Source organism: Microcebus murinus, chromosome 13, assembly GCF_040939455.1.
Source record: "Microcebus murinus isolate Inina chromosome 13, M.murinus_Inina_mat1.0, whole genome shotgun sequence".
In the NCBI taxonomy this organism is placed as follows: domain Eukaryota; kingdom Metazoa; phylum Chordata; class Mammalia; order Primates; family Cheirogaleidae; genus Microcebus; species Microcebus murinus.
In genome coordinates this window covers 18455168-18477078 of record NC_134116.1, presented here as the reverse complement: position 1 = coordinate 18477078, position 21911 = coordinate 18455168, and the positions used below count along the sequence as shown (strand labels likewise).

General features: G+C 51.5%; 1 protein-coding gene and 1 non-coding gene across 6 annotated transcripts in view; one reads left to right on the top strand and one right to left on the bottom strand.

Annotated features, from left to right (window-relative positions):
* The window catches only part of FARP1 (FERM, ARH/RhoGEF and pleckstrin domain protein 1), a 277566-nt gene that overhangs the window by 248850 nt on the left and 6805 nt on the right, over positions 1 to 21911 (top strand). For all 5 annotated transcript variants that reach the window (XM_076009332.1, XM_012756986.2, XM_012756988.3 and 2 more), the window contains exons 17-23: positions 9089 to 9170; positions 14473 to 14710; positions 18164 to 18294; positions 20341 to 20409; positions 20633 to 20722; positions 21258 to 21340; positions 21417 to 21529. In XM_076009332.1, coding sequence (XP_075865447.1) covers positions 9089 to 9170; positions 14473 to 14710; positions 18164 to 18294; positions 20341 to 20409; positions 20633 to 20722; positions 21258 to 21340; positions 21417 to 21529 — 806 coding nt within the window. The remainder of the gene's footprint in view (positions 1 to 9088; positions 9171 to 14472; positions 14711 to 18163; positions 18295 to 20340; positions 20410 to 20632; positions 20723 to 21257; positions 21341 to 21416; positions 21530 to 21911) is intronic.
* Positions 1448 to 1553, bottom strand: LOC142875294 (U6 spliceosomal RNA). The gene has a single exon (XR_012922689.1). It is a non-coding gene; the product is annotated as a U6 spliceosomal RNA (small nuclear RNA).

Below are 21911 nucleotides of genomic sequence, written 5' to 3'. Positions count from 1 at the left end.
AGCAGGAAGCTGGTAGCATCTGCTCAACACTGGCCCTGTGGTGACTTTGAAGAATTATTACATTTAGGTCTCAAACCTGAGAAAAATAGGTTAGAATTTTTTCTAATCTACCAAGAGATTTTTTTTTTTATGGTAAAATGGCCACGATGAGGCTGGTCACATCAGAGGTGACACGCCTGCAGAATCAGGCCTTGCCGCTTGCCCTCGGAGCCCGTCTGGCCACTCCCAAATGATTGCGGCAAAAATAGTAGTCATGACACCCACCAGGCTCTGTTCCAAACACACCACACACATCACCTTGGTTGGCACTCGCAGCAGTGCTAGGAGGGAGGTGCAGGAGAGGAAACTGAGGCACGGTGTGGTGAAGCAGCCCGCCCAAGGCTGTGTGATTCCTGCTGGCCTTGAACCCCGGGCGGTGTGGCCCTGAGCCCTGGCTCTCTCCCCTCCCCCTGCTGCCTCTGAAAACTGTGGGTTGATTTTCTGACCAGCCTTCCCCCCTCTCTCTCTAGGAAATTTCTCTCAGGGCCATGGTTTCAGAGACACAGGGACTGACTTTTTGCTGAAGGGACGAGAGTAAAGAAAATTCCACCTCCCTCCACACACTTCGTTCAACCTTGGGGGCTGGATGGCATTAACCTCCAACAAGCGTAAAACAATCAATCACTTTCTCCCGTCTCTTCCAGTACTAGGGAAGCCTTTGTGTTGTGTTTGACACTTACGTGATGTCTTAGGAATTTTTGAGGAATCGTATTTCATGTCTGTATTCTTCACTTCCCTGTAGTGTCTGGGAAATTCTTAAGCTATATTTGTTTTTTCCTTTGGGATTTGGGGGATTTTATTTTTTATTTTTTTGATGGCCTCTGGTCGAATTACATGTGCGAGGAGGAACACAACTGCGGGAACTTAGGAGAGAGAAAATTGCCTGGTGTTACCAAAAGTTTGGGACTTGTCCCCAAGGCCACATCAGAAGAGTGAGGACAAATGGGCTGAGGAGAAGAGGAGTCTACCTATCCTACCTATCCTTTAGAGAGAAAGAACTCCAAGAAGCAGCGGTGTCACTCCTGGCTCACAACTCGAGAACGACTTCCTGGCTCCCAGGGCGGCTCAGCCCTAAGCGTGATCTAAAATAGTCCTGCCTGCTACCTGCGTGACTTCTGCCCTTCCTGGCAAAACACCCAGACACGGACTGCGGGGACAGGGCACTCTTCTTCCCAGTTATACCCTGGGCTATTGGGTGGCAGAAGCCACCTCTGTACTCCACAACCTAGAGATGGGACCTGTGCACTGTCAGTTACACCGCCAGTTTTAGGCATTGTAGGAAAATTAAAAAAAAAAAAAAAAAGGCTTTGGAGTCAGATCTTACTTTAAGTCTCAGTTCCCCATCCCCTCCATTTACCGCTGTGCAACCTTGGGCAAGTTACTGATCCTTGTCTTTTTTTTTTTTTTTTGTAATATTGGACCCATCAGAAATTTGTGTGTCATTCTTGCCCAGGGACCGTGCTAACCTTCTCTGTAGCGTCCAATTTTAGTATATGTGCTGCCGAAGCAAGCACAGGTCACTGAACCTTTCTGACATCAGTGCTTTGTAAAGTGGAGACAAAGATGTCTCTCTGTGAGAGATGAAGGAGAGGAGTTTGCACAGCGTCTAGCATAGTTTCTAGAACACTGTGGCATTCAAAACATGATAGTTAAAACCCTCCCAACAAAAAATTCACATGTATGCTGCTGTCCTGAAGGCTAAAACTCTTCTTTATGCTAACGGAAGAGCTGAGGGGGTTTTTTTGCATTTTTTAAAATTCATCAGGAAAGTAGCAGAGTGGGTCAAGAGCCCTGCAGTCAGCAGAATTGGCCAAGAGCTACTTTTATTTGTTTATTGTGTTCCTACTATAGGGCAGTCACCATTCTCAGTGTTCAGTGGAGGGAAAAAAAAGGCAGATTCCTGTTCTTCTAGAGCTTACTTTCTAATTTTCCCTATACCAAGGAGGCAGCTGGAACCAGCCCGATAAGATTTACAAAGGGAGCCCGGAAGCGTTCATGAGCTCGTTTTCCGTGTTCCGCTCATGCTACAATGATCATTGGGTATCTGACGCTTTCTCAGAGCAGAAATGCTTGTCAGTATCTCAGAAGTATTAAAAAATAAATAAATCACAGCTTTACGACCATATAGTAAAGCACCTTGCATTTCTGCAGCATCTTTTAAAGGATTTTCCCTTAAATTGTCTTGTTTGATGACCAAAACCACCCTGTGGAATTATCTTCATCCTTCTGTCCATGGAAAATAAGGCTCAGAAAGGGGGTGCCCTGCCAGAGGTTGTTCATTATAAGGCTACGCGGGACCTACAGCTTTCATTGTCTTTGGGGGGGGGGGTAGCTGGAAACGTTACTGTCTGTTAGAACTTACTAGGATGATGGGAATGTTCTGCATCTGCACTGGCCAATATATTAAGCACTATTGCCCGTCTGGCTACCAAGCACTTGGAACATGGCTATAGTGTGACTGTGGAATTGAATTTTAAAACTTCATTTTAAGTGAAGTTAAAATGTAATAGCCCGGCTGGGCCTGGTGGCTCACACCTGTAATCCTAGCACTCTGGGAGGCCGAGGCGGGAGGATCGCTAAAGGTCAGGAGTTCAAAACCAGCCTGAGCAAGAGCGAGACCCTGTCTCTACTTAAAAAAAAAAAAAAAAATAGAAAGAAATTAGAAAAAATTAGCCAGGCATGGTGGCGCATGCCTGTAGTCCCAGCTACTCAGGAGACTGAGGCAGGAGGATCGCTTGAGCCCAGGAGTCTGAGGTTGCTATGAGCTAGGCTGACGCCATAGCACTCTAGCCCGGGCAACAGAATGAGACTGTTGACTCAAAAAAAAAGTAAGAGCCTTACGTGGCTACCATGTTGCACAACATGGTTCTAGAGGATTAAGGGGGGAGGAACTTTGGAGAAAGATGGATAGACGCTGTTTTTTCCTTTCCCGTCATGATGGAATGCCCCTGCACACTGCGTCCTCTGCCAGCCACTCTGCTGGGATTCTGAGTCTTAGAGGTAGTCGTCAAAAAGCCAGACTCAAGCCGGGCGCGGTGGCTCACGCCTGTAATCCTAGCTCTCTGGGAGGCTGAGACGGGCGGATTGCTCAAGGTCAGGAGTTCGAAACCAGCCTGAGCAGGAGCAAGACCTCGTCTCTACTCTAAATAGAAAGAAATTAATTGGCCAACTAATATATATAGAAAAAATTAGCGGAGCATGGTGGCACATGCCTGTAGTCCCAGCTACTCGGGAGGCTGAGGCAGGAAGATCGCTTGAGCCCAGGAGTTTAAGGTTGCTGTGAGCTAGGCTGACGCCACGGCACTCACTCCAGCCTGGGCAACAAGTGAGACTCTGTCTCAAAAAAAAAAAAAAAAAAAAAAGCCAGACTCAAGGATGGTTTCCCAAGCCCATCACTCCTTGCTTCAGCCAGACCAGGGCTGCCGTGTGAGAGCTTTTGTTTGAAGAAGGTTTTCACTGCTTTTAAAAACAAGACTAGGCCGGGTGCAGTGGCTCACGCCTGTAATCCTAGCACTCTGGGAGGCCGAGACGGGCAGATTGCTCGAGGTCAGGAGTTCAAAACCAGCCTGAGCAAGAGCAAGACCCCATCTCTACTATAAATACAAAGAAATTAATTGGCCAACTAATATATATAGAAAAAATTAGCCAGGCATGGTGGCGCATGCCTGTAGTCCCAGCCACTCAGGAGGCTGAGGCAGGAGGATTGCTTGAGCCCAGGAGCTTGAGGTTGCTGTGAGCTAGGCTGAAGCCACGGCACTCACTCTAGCCTGGGTAACAAAGCGAGACTCTGTCTCAAAAATAAAAAATAAATAAATAAAAAATAAAAACAAGACTGTACAGAAGGGTTTAAAATTATTGCTCATCAATTAAGGACACCGTGATCTTCCAGTCATATTCCACCCTGAGTAGGCTGTTCGCTGTCCCTCGAGGGTGACAGGGATGATGGATGCTGGGGATTGCTGCTTTTTAAAGCATGAGTAAAATTTCATGTTCCCCAGCCTAGCCTGGAGCTAGTTGTTCTTGGATTTTCAGCTTTATCCGTGACTATGTAGCCCACCGTGTTGGAGAGCAAGCTGCTTTCCCTTAGACAAACGCAAACGATTTCTCTAGCTGCCAGAGTAGCAGGTGGCTTTGTGCAGGAAGGCTTGAGAGAGGAAACTTGCAAGTTCCATGTGGCTCTTCTGCTACATTGTAATACGTGCCCCTGATAACAGCAGGAGGAGACCCAGGTTATAACACCAGGGCTCCTCTGGATGCCATCAAACCTTCCGGTGACTTGGTGTAACTTTTGCTTCCCTTACTCTACTCACCAGGTGCCAAACCTCAGAAGGAAAGAGCCACAGCTCTGAGCAACCTCAGAGTGTGACTGAAGGGCTCGAGAGCAGCTGAGAATGTGAGGCTTCTGTCTCCCGCGTGACCTGCAGCTGCCAAAGCTGTCACAGGCCTGGCCCTGTGGGGACACTTCTCCTTAGAGAGGATGAGAATTAGTGTTAAAGTTAATGGTTATTTCCTCTCTGTGGATTTCAAAGGATGGTGAAATCCATCAAAGATATGGAAATACACCTATCTTACATGTGACTAACATATATATAATATATCATAATGCATCCCATTAGTTGGGCTAATTGGTTTGCTTTTTGAACCCAGCTACCCTCCCCCCATATAGTACCATAAGATTTATCTTTACCCGTTTCCTCAGTCACACACACTATCCTTTTACTTATAAAGGCATATACACTCCATAATTATGCACATTTTTTTCCATTTAGAGTCATAGAAACTACAAGGAATAGTAAGAACAAGGATGTGATGTTTGTTTTGCAAACAGGGATTCAGGAGCTTCTAAAACGAAAGTCTATTTAGGCTGGGGTAGGGGGGTGGTCAGAGAGCATCCGAACATAGTAGACCCATGGGAAAAAGTCAGCCCCTGGCTCCAAGCCACGCAGTTGGCTTTTGCATTTTAGTCTAAGAGATGATTCTTCATGTTGTGGCCAGGGGAAGGGGAGAGCTAGGTGTTGAATAAACACGCCTGGGACTGCATTGGGCCATTTGGAACACCCAGTGTGTCAGTCACTGCCTGCTTTCGCCCGTGAGGAATCTGCTCACTTTACCGAAACTAAGCCGAATGTGACTGCTTTCTAGAAAACACACCCTCCCAGAGGGAGACCACTCCCTGGGGCTCATGCTACTTTGTGAGAGAATTGGGAGATTTTATTGCCAACGAGGTCTTCTGCACACTGTAAACTCTGTTTCTTGTAAGATTCTAAACGTGTTTTATGTTGTCCCCGCAGCTGGGGACGGGAATGGGAGGCCGAAATATTGATTCATCCTGGCTGGCTTCGCCCCACCTGAGCTGCACGCAGCGTGGGGAAGGGTCTCTGGGCAGTCAGGGCCACACCCCGGTGCGAGTGCTCCTCCTGTCCCCTCCGGGGTGGGGGACATGGGCAGAGCTCTCACAGTGTGGCCAGCAGCCCACCCACGGAGCAGTGGTCATTTTCATGTCCTTTATTCTTCCTGTCGGTCAGCCATTCTGCTGCTCCATCACTGCCTGGCACGCAGTGGGGTGAATGGGGCTTTTATACAAGGTCGGGAAGCCCTAAAAGTCCGTGGTGTGTGTGCACAGGTGTGTGTGTTCAGTTCTTCCACCAGATAACCTGTAGTTGCTCCTCGGAGTAAATTAATCTTGTTGCACGGATCAGAATTTAGCACCTCGGCAGCTGCTGTAGTAGACTTTTACACGGTTTTCCTAAGCGGAACCGTCAGAAGAATTTTCATCTCGGCTGCTGTGTGGTTAATTACACAGACAACAAGTATGTGGCCCTGCCTTCCAAACAACGGCCCCTTTCTTGGGAGGTTAACATCCGGAGGATGTTGTGGAAGACTTATAATTACTTCTTCATGTTCTTGATAATAAAATGACCTTTTAGCTGTTTGTAATGAAACGATCGCTTTGAATTTGTAGATCCGTGGCAGTAGCATGTAGGGGAAGTGAAAACATGAAGGCGTTTCTGCACTGGCGCAGCTTGGGCTTTTGTTCCCAGGCCCTTGGACCGTGTCCTGTGTGTTTGGACCCAAGCAGGGCCGGGCCTTGCTGTGTCAGCTGGGGACGAGAGGGGAGGGGGGGGACAGGTTTACCTGAACTGTTTGCAGGAACTTCATGCAGTAACCCCCAGCCTGTGCTCACCACCCCACCTGGAGCTGCCAGCCTTTAAATCTAGGGATACCAGTGTCTTCCCCGCTGCAGAGGGGACTGAGGCTGCCAACCCAGAGCTGTTTCTAAAATGAAAAATGCTGAGGGCTTGGGAGAGAGAGAGAGCAAGTGGATGCAGGAAAGAGCGCCCCCTTGAGTTTGGAGTTTGAACTTCAGTAGATTTTCTCTCAACAATTGGCAAGAGAACAGAGGAAGTGAAGTATGTGACACGCTTGCATGTCATCCCACCGCCCTCCCCGTGTCCTCTTTCCAGCTCTTCATTTTTTCTTGGGTACACAAATGTCCCATGAGAGAGAGGAGGTTGCCTGTGGCCATCAGAAGCCAGAAGTCCTCCCGTTTCTTCCCTTGCCCAGCCGGTCCAGACTACTCTGTTACAACATCTGAGTGCCATCCTCTGAACTCACGACGTTTCTTTTTCTCTTTATTTTTTAAATTTTTCTCACAACATTTCTTACATGTGTTGTCAAACGGCACATCCGGTTGAAAATTCTGGGGCTAGTTATTTACGTTCCAGCAGACCCACAAACCAGGTATAAGTTGTTCGTAGCCCCCTGCTATGGACATGTGGCATTTGGTCAAAATCAGGTCGTTCTGGCTCGGTAGCTGGGTCCTTCTTTGAGGGGAAGATCTACTTTGTTCCGGCGTGGGGTGCGGCAAGGAGAGGGAAGGAGAACTTTCCAGCTCGTACAAGAGCCTTGCGTGATGCTGAAGGTGCAGTGAGGCGGCTGCTTCTGAGGCGGGAGCCCGAGCTCCCTGTCAGTTTACCTCCCTTTCTGCTCCGGGTGTGAGAGGAAGAGCAGCCAGTCGGCGTGAGGGGCGGCAAAGTGGCCAAACCACACACTGCTCGGTGGCGATTTGATGAACCACCATTGGCTACAAAGCCAGAGACCCCTCAGCCCTGCAGCTGAGGGGATGGAATGATTCGCAGTGGGCTGAAGAGCGTGTCCAAAGGACAGCCTTGGGTCCAGGTCAGAAGCTTGAGCGGTGCCCAGTGATCCCATTTTGGGGGAGAATTTGATCCACTAGCTGGGGAGAGGGACACGTGAGGTAACAGGCTTCCAGCTTGGGGTAGAAGAGTCACGTCGTTAAGAATGAAAATGGAGGAGGAGGATTGGGTTTCGGAAATAAGATCATTCACCCTGCTGGAGACGTCTGGAACCTGTGTCCGGGTAGAGAGAACATTTGGGTATAGATTCGGCATCACGAATGGAAACAACAGCGAAGAGAAGAGGTTTACAGGAGGAAGTAGAGGCAGAAAGGGGAAGGTGATGGCCAGTGGACGCCCGAGGGACACGGACACCTTGGGAGTCGTGAGGGCTGGCCTGGCCGGAACAGGAGGGCGCGTGGGGAGAAAGGCTTCCCAAGCTGGGGAGTGCAGGGTGCCCGGCGGGGGCGACCAGCCTCCAGTCACTCGGGTTGATGGTAACCTTCCAGAACCATTGCAGGACAGCGGCAAGGATAGAATTAGAAGAGGAGGAGAGGAAATTAAGGCAGCTAAGAGGAAGCAAAGGCTGGAGGAGTCTGTGGCTGGGGGGAAGAGAATGGAACAGGTTGAAGATGGCACTCGGAGAGCCCAGGACAGGGCTGGGGAGCCTCATGGGTGCTCACTCTCCTTTTCTTTTGGAGCAGCTTTAATTGCCCATAAGGTTTGGGTGCTGTCAGCCCCGCTGTGGTGTGGTTGACTCTGTGCGCTTGGTTGGAACCAGTGGAACAGACTGTGCCGTGGATGGCTTGGTCTGACGAGGCCAGGAGCAACCTGCCTCCTCCTGGGTTTGCTTAATTAAGCATGCACAGCCTCCCTGCCCTCCTCTGTCCTTTGGAAGATCTTTGAAGAAGCAGACATTGAGTCAACAACAGTCGGGAAGATTCTCAGCTACCGTTATCTGTGTGTGGGGGGGGTGAACCCTGGGGCCACCCTGATGTGGGTGACAGCTGTGTCATTCCATTTTGAGCGCCCCTCACTTCTGCCTAGAAGCCCGACGTGCGGATACTTTTTTTTTTTTTTAATTCATCCCTTTGAGGTAAGTTGGCCTCTAGCTATCCTGAGCAGCTGGTTTGATGGTATTAGCCAGGTTGGTTGTTGAAAATCGTGTTTTAATTGTCTCTGGGAAATTCTTTTCCCATCGGTGGGCAAATGGGCAGGTGTGCACCAACACAGTGGTTGGGTGTGTAGACTCAAACTAGCCTAGCCACGCTCCCTGCATGTTCACACCTTAGACCAGTTCCTTAGTTTCTTTATGCCTCAGTTTCCTTAGCTGTGAGATGAGGGTGATAATGGCACCTGCCTCAGGAGGTTGCTATGTGGATTAAATGGGTTAAAGCCTACAATGTGCTCAGCTCGTGTCTGGTACATGGACAGCACTCAGTAAGTACTCACCGCCGTTGTTGTTACTACATTTCTCTCTGTTGTTTAAACCCCTGAATAATCAACGTTGTCTGGGTGTATATTCATATAACCACAGCTATAGGATAGGATCCGTTTCATGTGCTGGTTACTAGAAGTGTGACCTCCATGCCGATCTAATGATGCTAAAATCACCCAAATGTGGGTGGAAAAGAATATAAAATAAGACTCATCGAAAAGGATCAGAAATTGGTTCTGCCCTGTCTCTTTAGGAACATAAATGGAATTGTTTGTCTGCAGGATGAGTGGGGTGATTTCAGAGTCTCCTTCCAATGCCAGCATTGTGACCCCATGAGAAGTCCGGGGAGGGGTACAAACAGGCGACTGGAAAGGAAGCCATGGGCTGCTGTTTGCTTCCAGGGCCGGGCACCTTCCTCCCGGTCAGGTTGTCACTGCTAACACTGTGCGCTATCGACCCCTTGCCTTTGCTGCAGGGAAGGCCGCTCAAACGCCCACATCAGAGGAGATTACCAAAGAATCGGCGACGTCATGCTGAAGAACATTCAGGGCATGAAGGTGAGCTGCTCGGGACTGGGGTGGGCAAGTTTGCCAGGGAAAACCAGGCCAGGGCTGCTGGGGCATTGGCTGTGCTCCCGGAGTCACCGTCCACACCCAGCGCAAGGCAGCAGGGGGTGACCGTTTGGTAAACTGCTCTTCCAGCCTTTCTGGATAATTTTATTTTGAAGCATGAAGGAAAATCCAGTCACTTTGGGGAAAGCCCTTTTGGTAGTTTTTTGTTTCAGAAGCTCTGCACTGTACCCGAAACAGGTATTTTCTGGGAATAGATCATTCAGAAACTAACTTATTTACCCCAAACAGGTATTTTCTGGGAGTGGATCATTCAGAAACTAACTAACTAACTAACTTACTTGATTGATTGATTGATTGAGGCAGAGTCTTGCTCTGTTGCCCAGGCTAGAGTCAGAAACTTTAAAAAGAACAAAAAGTGTAAATATAACGTTATTTGGTTGACCAAACATTTTCATTCCATTGTTTTGGCTTCTAAGCATGACAGAAATGCTAGATTTGGAGCTATATAGGAATTCCAGTAAATCTTACCACTTCAAATCAGCGTACAAAAGCAAATATATTTTTAACCATCCAGCAATATCTACGATAATACAAGAGTGAAAATATAACCAAAGAAGTCAGTAAATAGTACACCAATACTCTACTGTAAAGTTCTGAAGTCTGCCCCCATGTCTTATAGCTGAAATTTTTATCTTTGTGTTTTCATTTTAATTTATTATTAACTTTTTTAATATACAGAGTTTTAGTTCACACGGTTTACTTTTTGAATACATCGATATTTGCATTTTAAGGCAATCTTCCTATATCTCAACTGCCCAGAGACTAAAATAACCTTAAAACCTAATCACTGCCCGGAGCCCGCTAATAAGCCCCGAGAGGAGGCCCGTGTGCGTGTGTCCCCCGTCCCAAGCCGTCCGTCTGTCCGTCCGCCCCCCCCATGCAGCACTAACTGAGCACCTCTACATGGGAGGCACTCACAGAATAAAAGTTACAGCTGTGGGTTGAATTAATTCCCGTGAATCCGGCTCAGTGAGTTTAGAGCCGTTTTTCCCCTTAGAGGGATATATCTCCCGAGGCAGAGACGTGGCAGGGTGGCGGGTGTGGAGTGGCACCGAAAAGATAGGATCAGAGGCCACTCGAGAGATTTCCTGTCAGTCTCTTTCTCTTAACAAAGATCAAGATATTATTTACCTGAGTTATCGTTCGCCTTTTTACTGTGTTCAAAAAGGCAACATTCTGCAGTTTCACATGATAGCAGAGAGTGGCCGTGGAAGAGATCAGGATTGCAGAAAGTTCTGCAAAAAGAAAAGCAAGAACTGTCCAAGATGTTCCACAACTGCGGTGTTTTTAATGGTGTAAGCTAAGGGTAATGCACAAAACTCAGAATGGAACAGTAACTGGCATCTTTTATTTTCTTTGTTTTTTTGCCCCGGGTAGAGTGCTGTGGCCTCAAACTCCTGGGCTCAAGCGATCCTCCTGCCTCATCCTCCCAAGTAGCTGGGACTACAGGTGCACGACACCACACCTGGCTAGTGTTTTCTATTTTTAGTAGAGACAGGGTCTCATTCTTGCTCAGGCTGGTATCGAACTGCTGAATTCAAACAGTCCTCCTACCTCGGCCTCCCAGGGTGCTAGGATTTTAGGTGTGAGCCTGAACTGACATCTTTTCAACTTTCCATGCTAGTTTTAAAAATTAATATATTTTATTTTTTAGAGTAGTTTTAGGTTTAGAGAAAAATCGAGCAGAAGAGAGTCCCCACATTCTGCCCCCCACCCCCACTGGCAGTTTCTCCTCTTATTAGCAGTTTGCACTGGTCTGATACATTTGCTAAAGTCGATGAACCAATATTGATATATTATGATTAACCAAAGCCTGTAGTTGACATGGACTCATTCTGGGTGCTGACAAATGTGTAATGACGTGGATCCACCATGACAGTGCCACACCAACCAGTGTTGCTGCCCTAACACGTCTCTGTGCTCCACCTGTTCAGCCGCCCCAAATCCCTGACAACCACTGATCTTATCCCGTCTCCACAGTATAGCCTTTTCCAGAATGTCATATGGAATCATACAGGATGCAGCCTCCTTAAACTGGCTGCTTTCACTTTAGAAAAATGTCCTTTTCTCTCTCTTCTGTAGCACGATGTTGTTGCTGATGTCCCTTCCCGGTATTTTCCTCTCTTCTCACGCTCTGTGCTTTCTCTTGGCCCATCCTGGTTTCTCACTTTCTCTCACCCTGTTCCCTTATCTGAGATCACAAGCCTGCCCGGGGGACAGCCCCCTTCTAGGAGGCCTGGGCTCTGTCATGGGCCTTTGGGGACAGCAGCGGAGACCTGCCGGGCTCATTCCCGCCCCGCAGGGACCGTCCCCAGCATGCTGCTATTTACCAGCTCTCTTCTGTCTCCGGCTCGGGCGCCAGCTCCCCAGCGCTGCTTTCCCGGGGAGAGCTGACGTTCGGCCCTCCTCTCCCTTAACCTAGCGTGGAAGACCTCCTAAAAATATACCTGATTTCTGCTCCTCGCAGTCTCTCTCTCCGCAGTCTGGTGAGCTGGCATTTCTGCCTGCAGCCAGCTTCCTCAGCCTGCTGGCACTTCAGTATTGTGCCCGTGCCACGGGCATTTATAGCATGGAGCTCTGTGCAAGCAAAATAAAAATAGATGTGAAGGCAGAGAGCCGCTGGCAGCCTTTTAGAGAAATTAGTTGGGTTGTTTTTTATTGTGGTGGTTGCTGGTTTTTAAGAATTTTTATAAAGCGTGAAGGGGAATGACAGAAGGTTCTAGAAATGTGGAAGCCCAGGTTAGCACTGTTGTCCAAAATGCATAGAATGTGATCTTTCCGGCTTACAGTGTCTTTGCTGACCTACCCCCGACCCGTGCACCTACCTGCGTGTGCAGGTGCTGAGCGGGGCGTGCGCCAGAGCCCCCCGCCCCCCCCTCCGTTGGCCAGTGCCAGACTCTGCACACAGGAGGGAGGTGACGTGACCCAGGGGGCTTGGCCCGGCCTTCGGCGCCCACCTGAGAGTCAGAGTGACCCAAATCATGATCTCTGGCCCATGCTGTGAATTTTCCACGTGCACACATCCTCATGCATGCACAAAAGCACGTGAAAATCATTGCAAAGAAAAGGAGTTCCCGGCCTTTCATCTGACCCCCCACTACCACCACCGCCAGCCACGTGGGACCTTCACTGCTTCCTGAACTTTCCGTCCCCCCCCTCTTCTTCAACACTCACAGCACTTTGCTTCTCCTGGGTGTCAGTTTTCGCTTGGTTGCTCTCCTCGGGATGGCCAGGCCTGCCTGCTGGTGAGTGCCCCGCCACCCTGAGACCCACGGCCTCCCAACCTACTGTTCATGTCGTGGCCAGAGTTGTCGTTTGTGCGACACAAAACTGACTCTGCCCAAAACCCTGCTTGTTTCTCTGTGCTTTGGAGGATGCAGTCCAAACTCTAAGCCTTGAGGAAGAAAAGCCTGAGGACCCACCCTGGTCCCCAGTGATCTTTTCTGGCCTCCTTCTCCCCACCCTCCACCTCCTCTGCATTCCAGGCCCTGTGCATGCATGTGTTCTCCCCAAGGCCCCCACCTTGGCTGGGGTGCAGGCATCACTTCGTTTGCTTGTTAGTACAACAGGCAAGACATTTATTGGGCACCTGCTGTGTGCTCTAGGCCCCAAGGATGCAGCGACATTATCGTGCCCTCTCTCAAAATCAAACAGAAGACTACACGTATGACAGCATTGCACAGAGCTACACACATACATGCACACACACACATGCAAGTGAGGGTGTGTTTAACCAGTGCACTCCAATACCTCTGTGAGCTGTGCCTAGGCCAGCTGCCTGGTGTTGATAGTGTACTCTAGTCGTGTGGGATGTCACCGTTGGGAGAAGTGGATTGGACGTGCTCGGTCCTTCCCTGTACATTTCTTTGCAACTTCCTCTGAATCTCTATTTCAAAATGGAAAGTCAGAAAATAAACCCAGCAGGGGAAGCCGTGTAATGTGGGCTAATCTGGGGAGATATGGCACTTTGTGCAGAAGCGCAGAGGAGCAGGGCTCAGGGCAGGCCCCAGAGCTAACCCTGAGGGATGGGGCATCGTGTGCAGAGGCTCCGGGCGAGAGCCTGGCACCTTCAAGTGCGAGGTGGCCAGTGGGTGGCCTGGGGCGAGAGTAGCAAGAGGTGCCGCTGGAGAGGTGGGAGGGATGCCGTCCTGAGCGCTGTCTGTTCAGTGGCATTTTAGAAAGTTCACTTTGGCGGCCCGTCTCCCAATTAAGTGGAGGGACATGGTGCTGGACAGTGCCAGGCTGAAACAGGGACAGTGACTGCAGGGAAGAGGAGACCAGGCTGACATTTTTAGGAGGGGAAACTAGTGGCACCTGGGGCAGGGTCCAAAAATAGAAAGACTCTGGAACATTCCCCAGGTTTTTCTGTCGCGAGAAGCTGGCTGGTGGTGTCATTGATCCTGCAGTTAGAGAATGAGGCTTGGGCCCCAGCGGACGGAAGGGGCGGGCATGTGTTTGGACGCATTGCGTTTCCAGCTCTTCTCAATGTGGGAGTGAAGTTTTGGTCCACCGAAACTGGACCGAGGTCTGGCCGGGAAGTCCAGGCTGGGCACTGCAGCACAGAGAGGGAGCCCACCCTGCGAGGTGGTCACCGAGTGAGCCTGGAAGACAGCCACTGCTGTCGAGACACCCTCCACTCGTCTGTCTGGAAGTGTCCTGCCCCTGGATCCCTCCCCCTCTGCGGAGGGGACCAAGTCCCTGGTGCCTGGTCTGTCACACCCTGGAGCTGGCTGTGTCCGGCCTCGCCCGCCCCCGGACCCCGCCAAGTAGGTGGCCCACAGTAGGCACTTAGTTACCGTCCGAGCAAATGGGACGAGTGAAATCGAAATGCATTTTTAAAACTAATGCTTCTTGAATGTCTTGGTCTGTTTGTGGTCTTGGGACATTTAGGAGAAAACTCAGCCCCCTCCAAGGAGCCCTGTTTCTGTTTCCCCTCGGTTTGCCCGTCTGTTTTCAAAGAGCACATGTCCTCTGATGTCACCTACACAGCTGAGAGGTCTTACTCCGTATGAATTGTAAAGTGCTCAGTGCCTCAGTAGAGGTTTTCATTTCATCCTGAGAACTTAACTGAAATAATGAAGCAAATAGTGAAACGGGAAAAACAGGAAATTTAAGGAAATTAACCGTGACGGAGTAACGAGAGCAGAGGTGCGCTGCGTTTCTGCAAGTCAGACTGCAGGCCAGTGGCAGGCCGCCCCCGACGCCTTCCTTCCCTGTCGCCCCGCAGCACCTGGCCACTCACCTGTGGCAGCACAGCGAGGCGCTGGAGGCGCTGGAGAACGGCATCAAGGGCTCCCGGCGGCTGGAGAGCTTGTGCAGGGACTTCGAGCTGCAGAAGGTGTGCTACCTGCCGCTCAACACCTTCCTGCTCCGCCCGCTGCACCGGCTCATGCACTACAAGCAGGTCCTGGAGCGGCTGTGCAAGCACCACCCGGCCAGCCACCCCGACTTCAGGGACTGCCGAGGTGAGCGCCCGGTGCCCGCGTCACCCGGTGTGGCTGGGGCAGGTCTCCTGGGGCAGGAGGGGGTGGGGGAAGAGGGTGTCTGCTGATAGCATGTCCCCACGTGTTCATAATCCTCATCTGGTGCTTTCTGTTACATCTTGGTCTTCCCCTAGAGAAGGCGCTAACGATCTTTTATAACCCTCTTCTCCTTCCCCTTCGGCGCCATTTTCTGCTTTGGTCCTGGGTGGTTTAGTGCAGAGAAGCCTGGAGAAGCTCCACTCACGGCCAGCCCCCTTCTAGGAAGCTGTCCTCTGCCCACATGGCTGAACTCATTGCTCCCCCATCGGGTCAGCCACGGAAAATGGCGTGTAACTTAATCCCAGTGCTCGCTGCTGCTGGGCGTTTGTAACCTGCTGGTCACCGTGATAACCACTTCTCCTGGGTTAACTCTTAATCTTCACCAGCCTGGGGCATGGGGAGCTGCCCCCTCAGTGGGGGCTACTGAGACCGGAGAGGGTAAGGCCTGCCCAGAGTCACAAGCTGGGAAGAAAATGATCTGGAACCTAAATCTAGAACCCATGATGGCGGCCATCCTACCCTGCTGTCTCACGGTGATGTTAGTTACCCGCTCTCACCTGCTCAGCCCCTGGCCAGAAACTGTGCCAAGCATCCTACCAGCGCTCACATCTTTACTTCTTTACTACTTTACGCCTGTACTCCTTTAACAGCTCCATTAGATCAGTGGCATTATCCCATTTTACAGATAAGGAAACTGAGGCTCAGAGTGGGGGAAGGGACTGTGAGCATCAGTTAGTAAAAGGTCAGAGCTGGCATTCCAGACCACGCTTTTCCCACTGTGCCAGGCATCCTCTTTTTGAACCAAAGTCCTTCTGTCCCATGTCATCCGAGGTCTGTTGGCGTTGCATTGCCTGGCCGGCCCGTAAGCCCCTCGAGGGCCAGGACACAGAGCAGCCCTCTGCCGGTGGCTCCTGAGAAGATGGCACAGATCTAGCAGGTCAAGGCCCTGAAGCGTCAGAGACACCTCCCAACTCTTCGGCACTGGTGTCATCTTTTTAAAAGTCCATCTCCTTACCCCCTTGCTTAACAGCTAACAGCTGGGTGACGCCCAACTGCCTGAGGGTGACATCTAAATTCCTTACGATCAGGCCGGTCTGGCCTCTCAGGCACCAGCTGCACGTTGAGCACCTGTGCTAGGTGTGCGAGGAGAAGAGAACGATGCGACCCACGGGCAGGTGCCTGGGTAGGGATGGATACCCCATCGGGGCCGTGACAGAGAAGTGCCAGCCGGGCACCAGACTCAGCCTTGGGCCAGGGGGGAGCTCTCCGAGGGAAAGGATGTTTAAGCTTGAGCTAAAATTTAAGGGTTTTCCTAGGTGTGGGGAATAGTTAGGAACAGCACATACACAGGTCCAAAAGGGTACTGTGGAACATTCCAGAAGTAGAAGGAAATTCTATGTGGCTACACTGTGGAACCCAGAGAGTGAGAAGATGAGGCTGGCATAGTGAGCAGGGACCAGATCCCAGAGGGTCTTACAAACCCCAGGAGGCCTTAACCTAAGAGCAAAGGCAAAAAACAGGGACTGTTTTAAGGAGAGGAATGGTGATATCGGGTTTGTTATAGAAAAATCCCTGTTAGTATCTAGAGTATATAAAGAACTCCTGCAAATTAGTTTTTATGAAGACAACCCATACATAGGAAACCAATTAAGACATTGGCAATTCATGGAAGGGGAAGACAGATGCCTCAGGACGTGGCTTGCTGTAGACCAAGCGTCCTCAAACTATGGCCCACGGGCCACATGCCACCTGCCTAGGACATTTATCCGGCCCACCGGGTGTTTCTGCCGCCGCTGCCTGTCCTGCTTAGCAGCCGACTTGTCCCGGGCCCACAGTGCGCACTCTCCAACGGTCTGAGGGACAGTGAACTGGGCCCCTGTTTAAAAAATTTGCAGACCTCTGCTGTAGACCATCCGTCTTTCAAACCACTGTGCTGCCTCTGCCCTCCACACGGCCAGCCGCACATTCCATTCCTCCTGCTGGGAGTCATGGCCACCACCTCCCTGGCCTTTCCTGGCAAAATCCTTCTCATCCCTTTAAGCCTCAGCTCTTGCCAGAGCCTGAGGTTGAGCTGACCTCGTCCGCCTTGTCCTATTGTGCTGGCGTTGCCAGTCGGCCCTGCCTGGAGGAAGTGACCCAAGGCCCCTCCCAGCTCTGAGGACTCCACAGGTGTGTTGCTCTCATGGCTGAGAAAATGCTTGGTTTTGCATGTGCTGTCCTTGGCACGCTTGCCCAGTTTTCATTCTACTATTTTTCTAAACAGTCCCCAGTGGAAATAGTCCATCCTTGATAATTAAATGGAAAAAAGTGCTTGCCGCTTAGCTTAAAACATGAGGTGGCATCACTGCAGAAACATGGGAACACAAAGTGTGTCTGAGCATAGATTTCCTGAACTAGGGGGGTGCTGAGCGCCAAGAGCCGCTCCCAGCATGCCCTGCCCGTGAGCGCCTAGGGACCGGGGTTCCCTCACCCCGCCCAGAGCCGCCTCTCCCACCCCACTGAGCATCGTGTCCACCCAATGTGTATTGGACCAAATTGGGTGGTAATGTCTGAAGACAGCAAACCCTGGGGTTTGTCACTGTGGTTGAAACAAAGCATTCTGCGGCAAGCTAGGGAGAATTTAATTTGCATCCTCTAGGAGAAAGCAAGAAAACCAAATGCTCCCCTTCCAAAGCTGAAATGCTGGGAGAAGGAGGTATTTAGTTCTGAAAATTGAAGTTCTGTCAGTATTTCTTGCTTTTCTTAACAAAACTCCCCAGATGCGCTCAGCTACTGTGCATTTGCACGCCACCCAAACTTGCATAAATTGGGCATTAGCTCCTTTCACATATTGGATGACCACCATTTTGGGGAAGATGTGCTTATATTGAAAAATAAAGTTGAATTTCATAGTTATTCCTTGCAACCCTCTTGGTAATAAACACAAGGAAGAAGTGGGAAACGCTGGGATGGTAGTTATCGTAAAAGTGTCACAGTATCAATTAGACCCTCTCTCAAAAAGATGTTGACTCTGCCCCAGATTTTTCTGTGGCCTCCTTGTGTTCACTGAGCCTTGTTCTCTCTAGGTGACAGAAGGGAAAAGAAAAACCTCTGCCCTGTGACAAAATTCAAAGCACGCTTACTCTCCTGTGTCTTGCCCCTCTGAGCCATCAAGTCCTAAGTGCAGGACAGCTGTATGCGACATAGCCACGAAGGGGCGATCTACATTTTCAACATGCTTTAGGGAAACTCAAGTAAAGCAGATGCATACATAAAGCAAATCCCTCCATTTTTATTATAGAGAAGTAGCACTGTTGTCCCTCCAGGAGGGCACCTCCCTGCAGCGCTGGGCTGGAAGCTGCTGGAAGCTGGCCAGCCATTAATGCCGCCGCCTTTGCATGTCTGTTCCCTCCCCAGCGGCGCTGGCCGAGATCACCGAGATGGTGGCGCAGCTCCACGGTACGATGATCAAGATGGAGAACTTCCAGAAGCTGCACGAACTCAAGAAGGACTTGATTGGCATCGACAATCTGGTGGTTCCAGGGAGGGTAAGCAGCCGTGGTGCCAGTGTGCAGCCCAGGGGAAGACAGAAAGGGGACATTTAAGGGGCTTGAATGTGAACCTTTGAACACGGACACTCCGAAGGTAAAACGTCCTCGTCCTGCAGCGGTTTCCTTCTACCTGGGAGGGAACTGGGAAAACATGAGTGTTGTTGGGAGTCATTGTGTGAGCAGATACGGTAATCCTCTGACCTCGTGTTCTGCATTTTATACTTACGGGTTGATTTGCTTGTTTACTTTCCCCCTGCCATACCCCAGAGAGGATTTGAGATAGCTTATTTCATCTTTTAAAATCTAGGCAAATGAAAGTGGAAGATAAAGGGGGGGGGAAAAAAAAGAATTGGGCAAAATAGTGATATAAAGCCAGAGAGTTAGTATATGAAAGTATGCTAGAAATTACCATGCAAATATGAAAAGTATTCTATTTTTTATTTATTTTTTTGAGACAAGAGTCTTGCTCTGTCTCCTGGGCTAGAATGATGCAGTGGCATCATCACAGCTCACAGCAACCTCAAACCCCTGGGCTCAAGTGATCCTCCTGCCTCAGCCTCCCGAGTAGCTGGGACTACAGGCACATGCCACAATACCCTGCTAATTTTTCTATTTTTGTAGAGACCCCTGTCTCTCATTGTGTTGCCCAGGCTGGTCTCAAACTCCTGGCCTCAAGCAATCTTCCCACCTCGGCCTCCCAAAGTGCTGGGATTACAGGGATGAGCCACTTTGCCCAGCCAAAAAGTATTTTTTTTTTTAAGATGCAATGTTCTGTGCATAATTTTAATTCAAAATTAAAATAACATTTTAGGCAGAAAGCAATTCTGGGAGAGATGTGAGTTCACTTAGCTATATGAACCTTGCTCTCTCCAGCCCTGCCTCACGTGAGATGCAGGCCACTCCCGTTACACACAGGAGCAGGGCTTCCGTCACACACACGCCGGCCAGCCAGTGCGGTACAGAACACGTGTAAGAGGCCTACCTTTTTCAGATTCCCTTCCTGGGAAGCAGGCATTGCCGAGGAATCAGATACTCAGTTGCTCCGTCTTAGCAGATCTCTCTATGGCATCTTTACGCTGCTAGCCCCCCCATTTCAAGTCCCACACCATCCAGGTCTGGGGAACTGCAGCCACGCTGACCTGCTGCAGGCCCGCCTTAACCTGCAGACGGGGGTCCCGCGTGCCGGGGCCTGGGGTCTGATCCCACAGGTAGCTGCCCGGGAAACGTTAAATCCGTGTAACCCCGGGCACTCGAGGGAAGTCCCCTGTGTGTGTGGGTACTTCTATCAGGAGGCCTCAATACATGACTGCCTGGAAGCCGAGCTGCTAGAGGTCGTCAGAAGGTTACTGGGAAGGGCCGGGTGGAATTCAGGCTGGGATTTGCTTCAGCTGTGCTGGTGGCAAGATCCCACCAGGCCTGGCACCTGCCAGCCTCGCCTGCCCTTCCATCAGGAACCCTTAGAAACGCCCTGTGGAATCGCTATTATTTTCTCCTCACTTTGAACATCATAAAATATTTAGCCACATGGTGAACAGAGCATTTGTAAAGAATTTGTTATTTTGAGGAGAAACTTTCCATGTGTAAGGACGAGAGAGAGTTCCTTAGACGCATCTGCCTGTTACTGGTTCTTAAGAAGCAGCGTTTTAAATCGTGGGCAGATTCCTGTAGCCACAGGACTCAGGTGGCTTCTCTGCCTTCCAGGGTCCCTCCTGCCACTTTTTATATAGCTTCTTCTTTGAGAACCGGTCGGGGTCCTTGTCATCTTCCTTTCAGCGGGGAACCCCGTGGAGCCTGGGGATTATGTGACAGTCCTCATCCTCAGAGAGGCCCCAGCAGGCTCTTCGACCCGAGCCTCAGTTTCCCCTCTAGTAGGTGGAGCTGCCAGCTTCCTGGGACGGGCGAGGCAATGCCTGGGGACCTCAGCGCAGCGCCTGGGCTGCAGCAAGCATGCAGTTCATTGGGACTGAGCACTGAGACTGTGCGGTGTGGGGACCGGGTGAGGGGAAGTCGGGTCTCGGCGACGCTCTGGCTTGTCTCCTGCAGGAGTTCATCCGCCTGGGCAGCCTCGGCAAGCTCTCTGGGAAGGGGCTCCAGCAGCGCATGTTCTTCCTGGTAAGTGGCGAGAGCTGCCGGTCCTGGTGGACCCATGTCACCCTGGGCAAGCAGGGTGCCCAGGCTGCCCGAGTCGGGGGTGGGGGGGGGACCTAGGGGCAGGGGAGCAGCCCGAGGTGCTGAGACCGGACTTGCGGAGGGCAAGGCGGGGCGACGGAAGATGCGAGAAACCTACTGACGGCACGTGCTGGTTTCATCTCCGCTGCGCTTCTCCTGGTTCTAGTTCAACGACGTCCTGCTGTACACGAGCAGGGGGCTGACAGCCTCGAATCAGTTTAAAGTCCACGGGCAGCTCCCGCTCTACGGCATGACGGTGAGTGTGCCACGAGGGCGCAGCGTGGGCCTTTCCCCCGGGCAGCCTGCCGGGGGGGCTTGGCAGGCGCCACCTCCTGCACATGGGATGCCCCTGCCTTCTAGAATCAGGCGAAGAGGAAGTGGACGTGGGCCACGTGGTGTGAACTTGGCCCTCACAGCCCTGTGCCTCGCCCTGGGGCCCTGACAGTCCTCACCACGCTGCAATGATGGTGCCCACTCGCTGGAGCTGGACCAGCCAGGCACCTGTGCCCCCGAGACGGGCCGCTCCGGGCTCTGTTCTGTAACCCTGGGCGGCAGGTCTGGACACAGCACTGGCTTCTGCCAACGCTGTCCTAGGGCTGGAGAGAGGGAAGGCTGCGGGCCCCTCTGGCCTTTCTGATGTTGGTTTTCTGAGTGGGAGCCCGACACGGGCTCCTGGTTCCCCCGAGCAGTGGCGCCACTCGTCTTAACGCCACTGGTCACGCCCGTTCAGGAAGGTTTGGAAAGGCTTGGCTTGCGACTCCACGGTGACATCGCAAACTCTTGCCCCACAGATTGAGGAGAGCGAAGACGAGTGGGGGGTGCCCCACTGCCTCACCCTGCGGGGCCAGCGGCAGTCCATCATCGTGGCCGCCAGGTAACTGGGTGACCCGCCCTTCCCCGCCTGCCCTTTGGCGTGCTGTGGTCTCAACTGACGGCTTCTCTGTCTCCAGTTCCCGGTCTGAGATGGAGAAGTGGGTCGAGGACATCCAGATGGCCATCGATCTGGCGGAGAAGAGCAGCGGCCCCAGCCCCGAGTTCCTGGCCAGCAGCCCCCCGGACAACAGTGAGTGCGGCCAGCGCAGCCGCGCGGGGTGGCGGGGGGTCTGGACTCGTGTCCATGGCACTTCCTTTTTCTAAAAGTAAAACCCTGAACACAGTATTTGGGAGAGGGAGGCCAGCTCTCCTGGGCCGGCACTGGCGCTTATCACACAGTGTCCCTGGAGAGGTCACGAGGTCACTCGTGTAGGGCGAGGGCTGCAGACCAAGCTCCCGGGTGTGGAAGGGGCTCCCTAGCCGGGGCCAGTGGGAGGCCCCCGAGTGGGGGCCTCGGCAGCTTCCTGCTCAGAGGGTGCGCCCCCCGTGAGCCCTCCAGCCTCCTCGGAGGGCATCAGAAGGCTCCTTTTCCTGGGGGGAAAGGTCAGAAGTGCTGCCTTCTGCCCATGTCC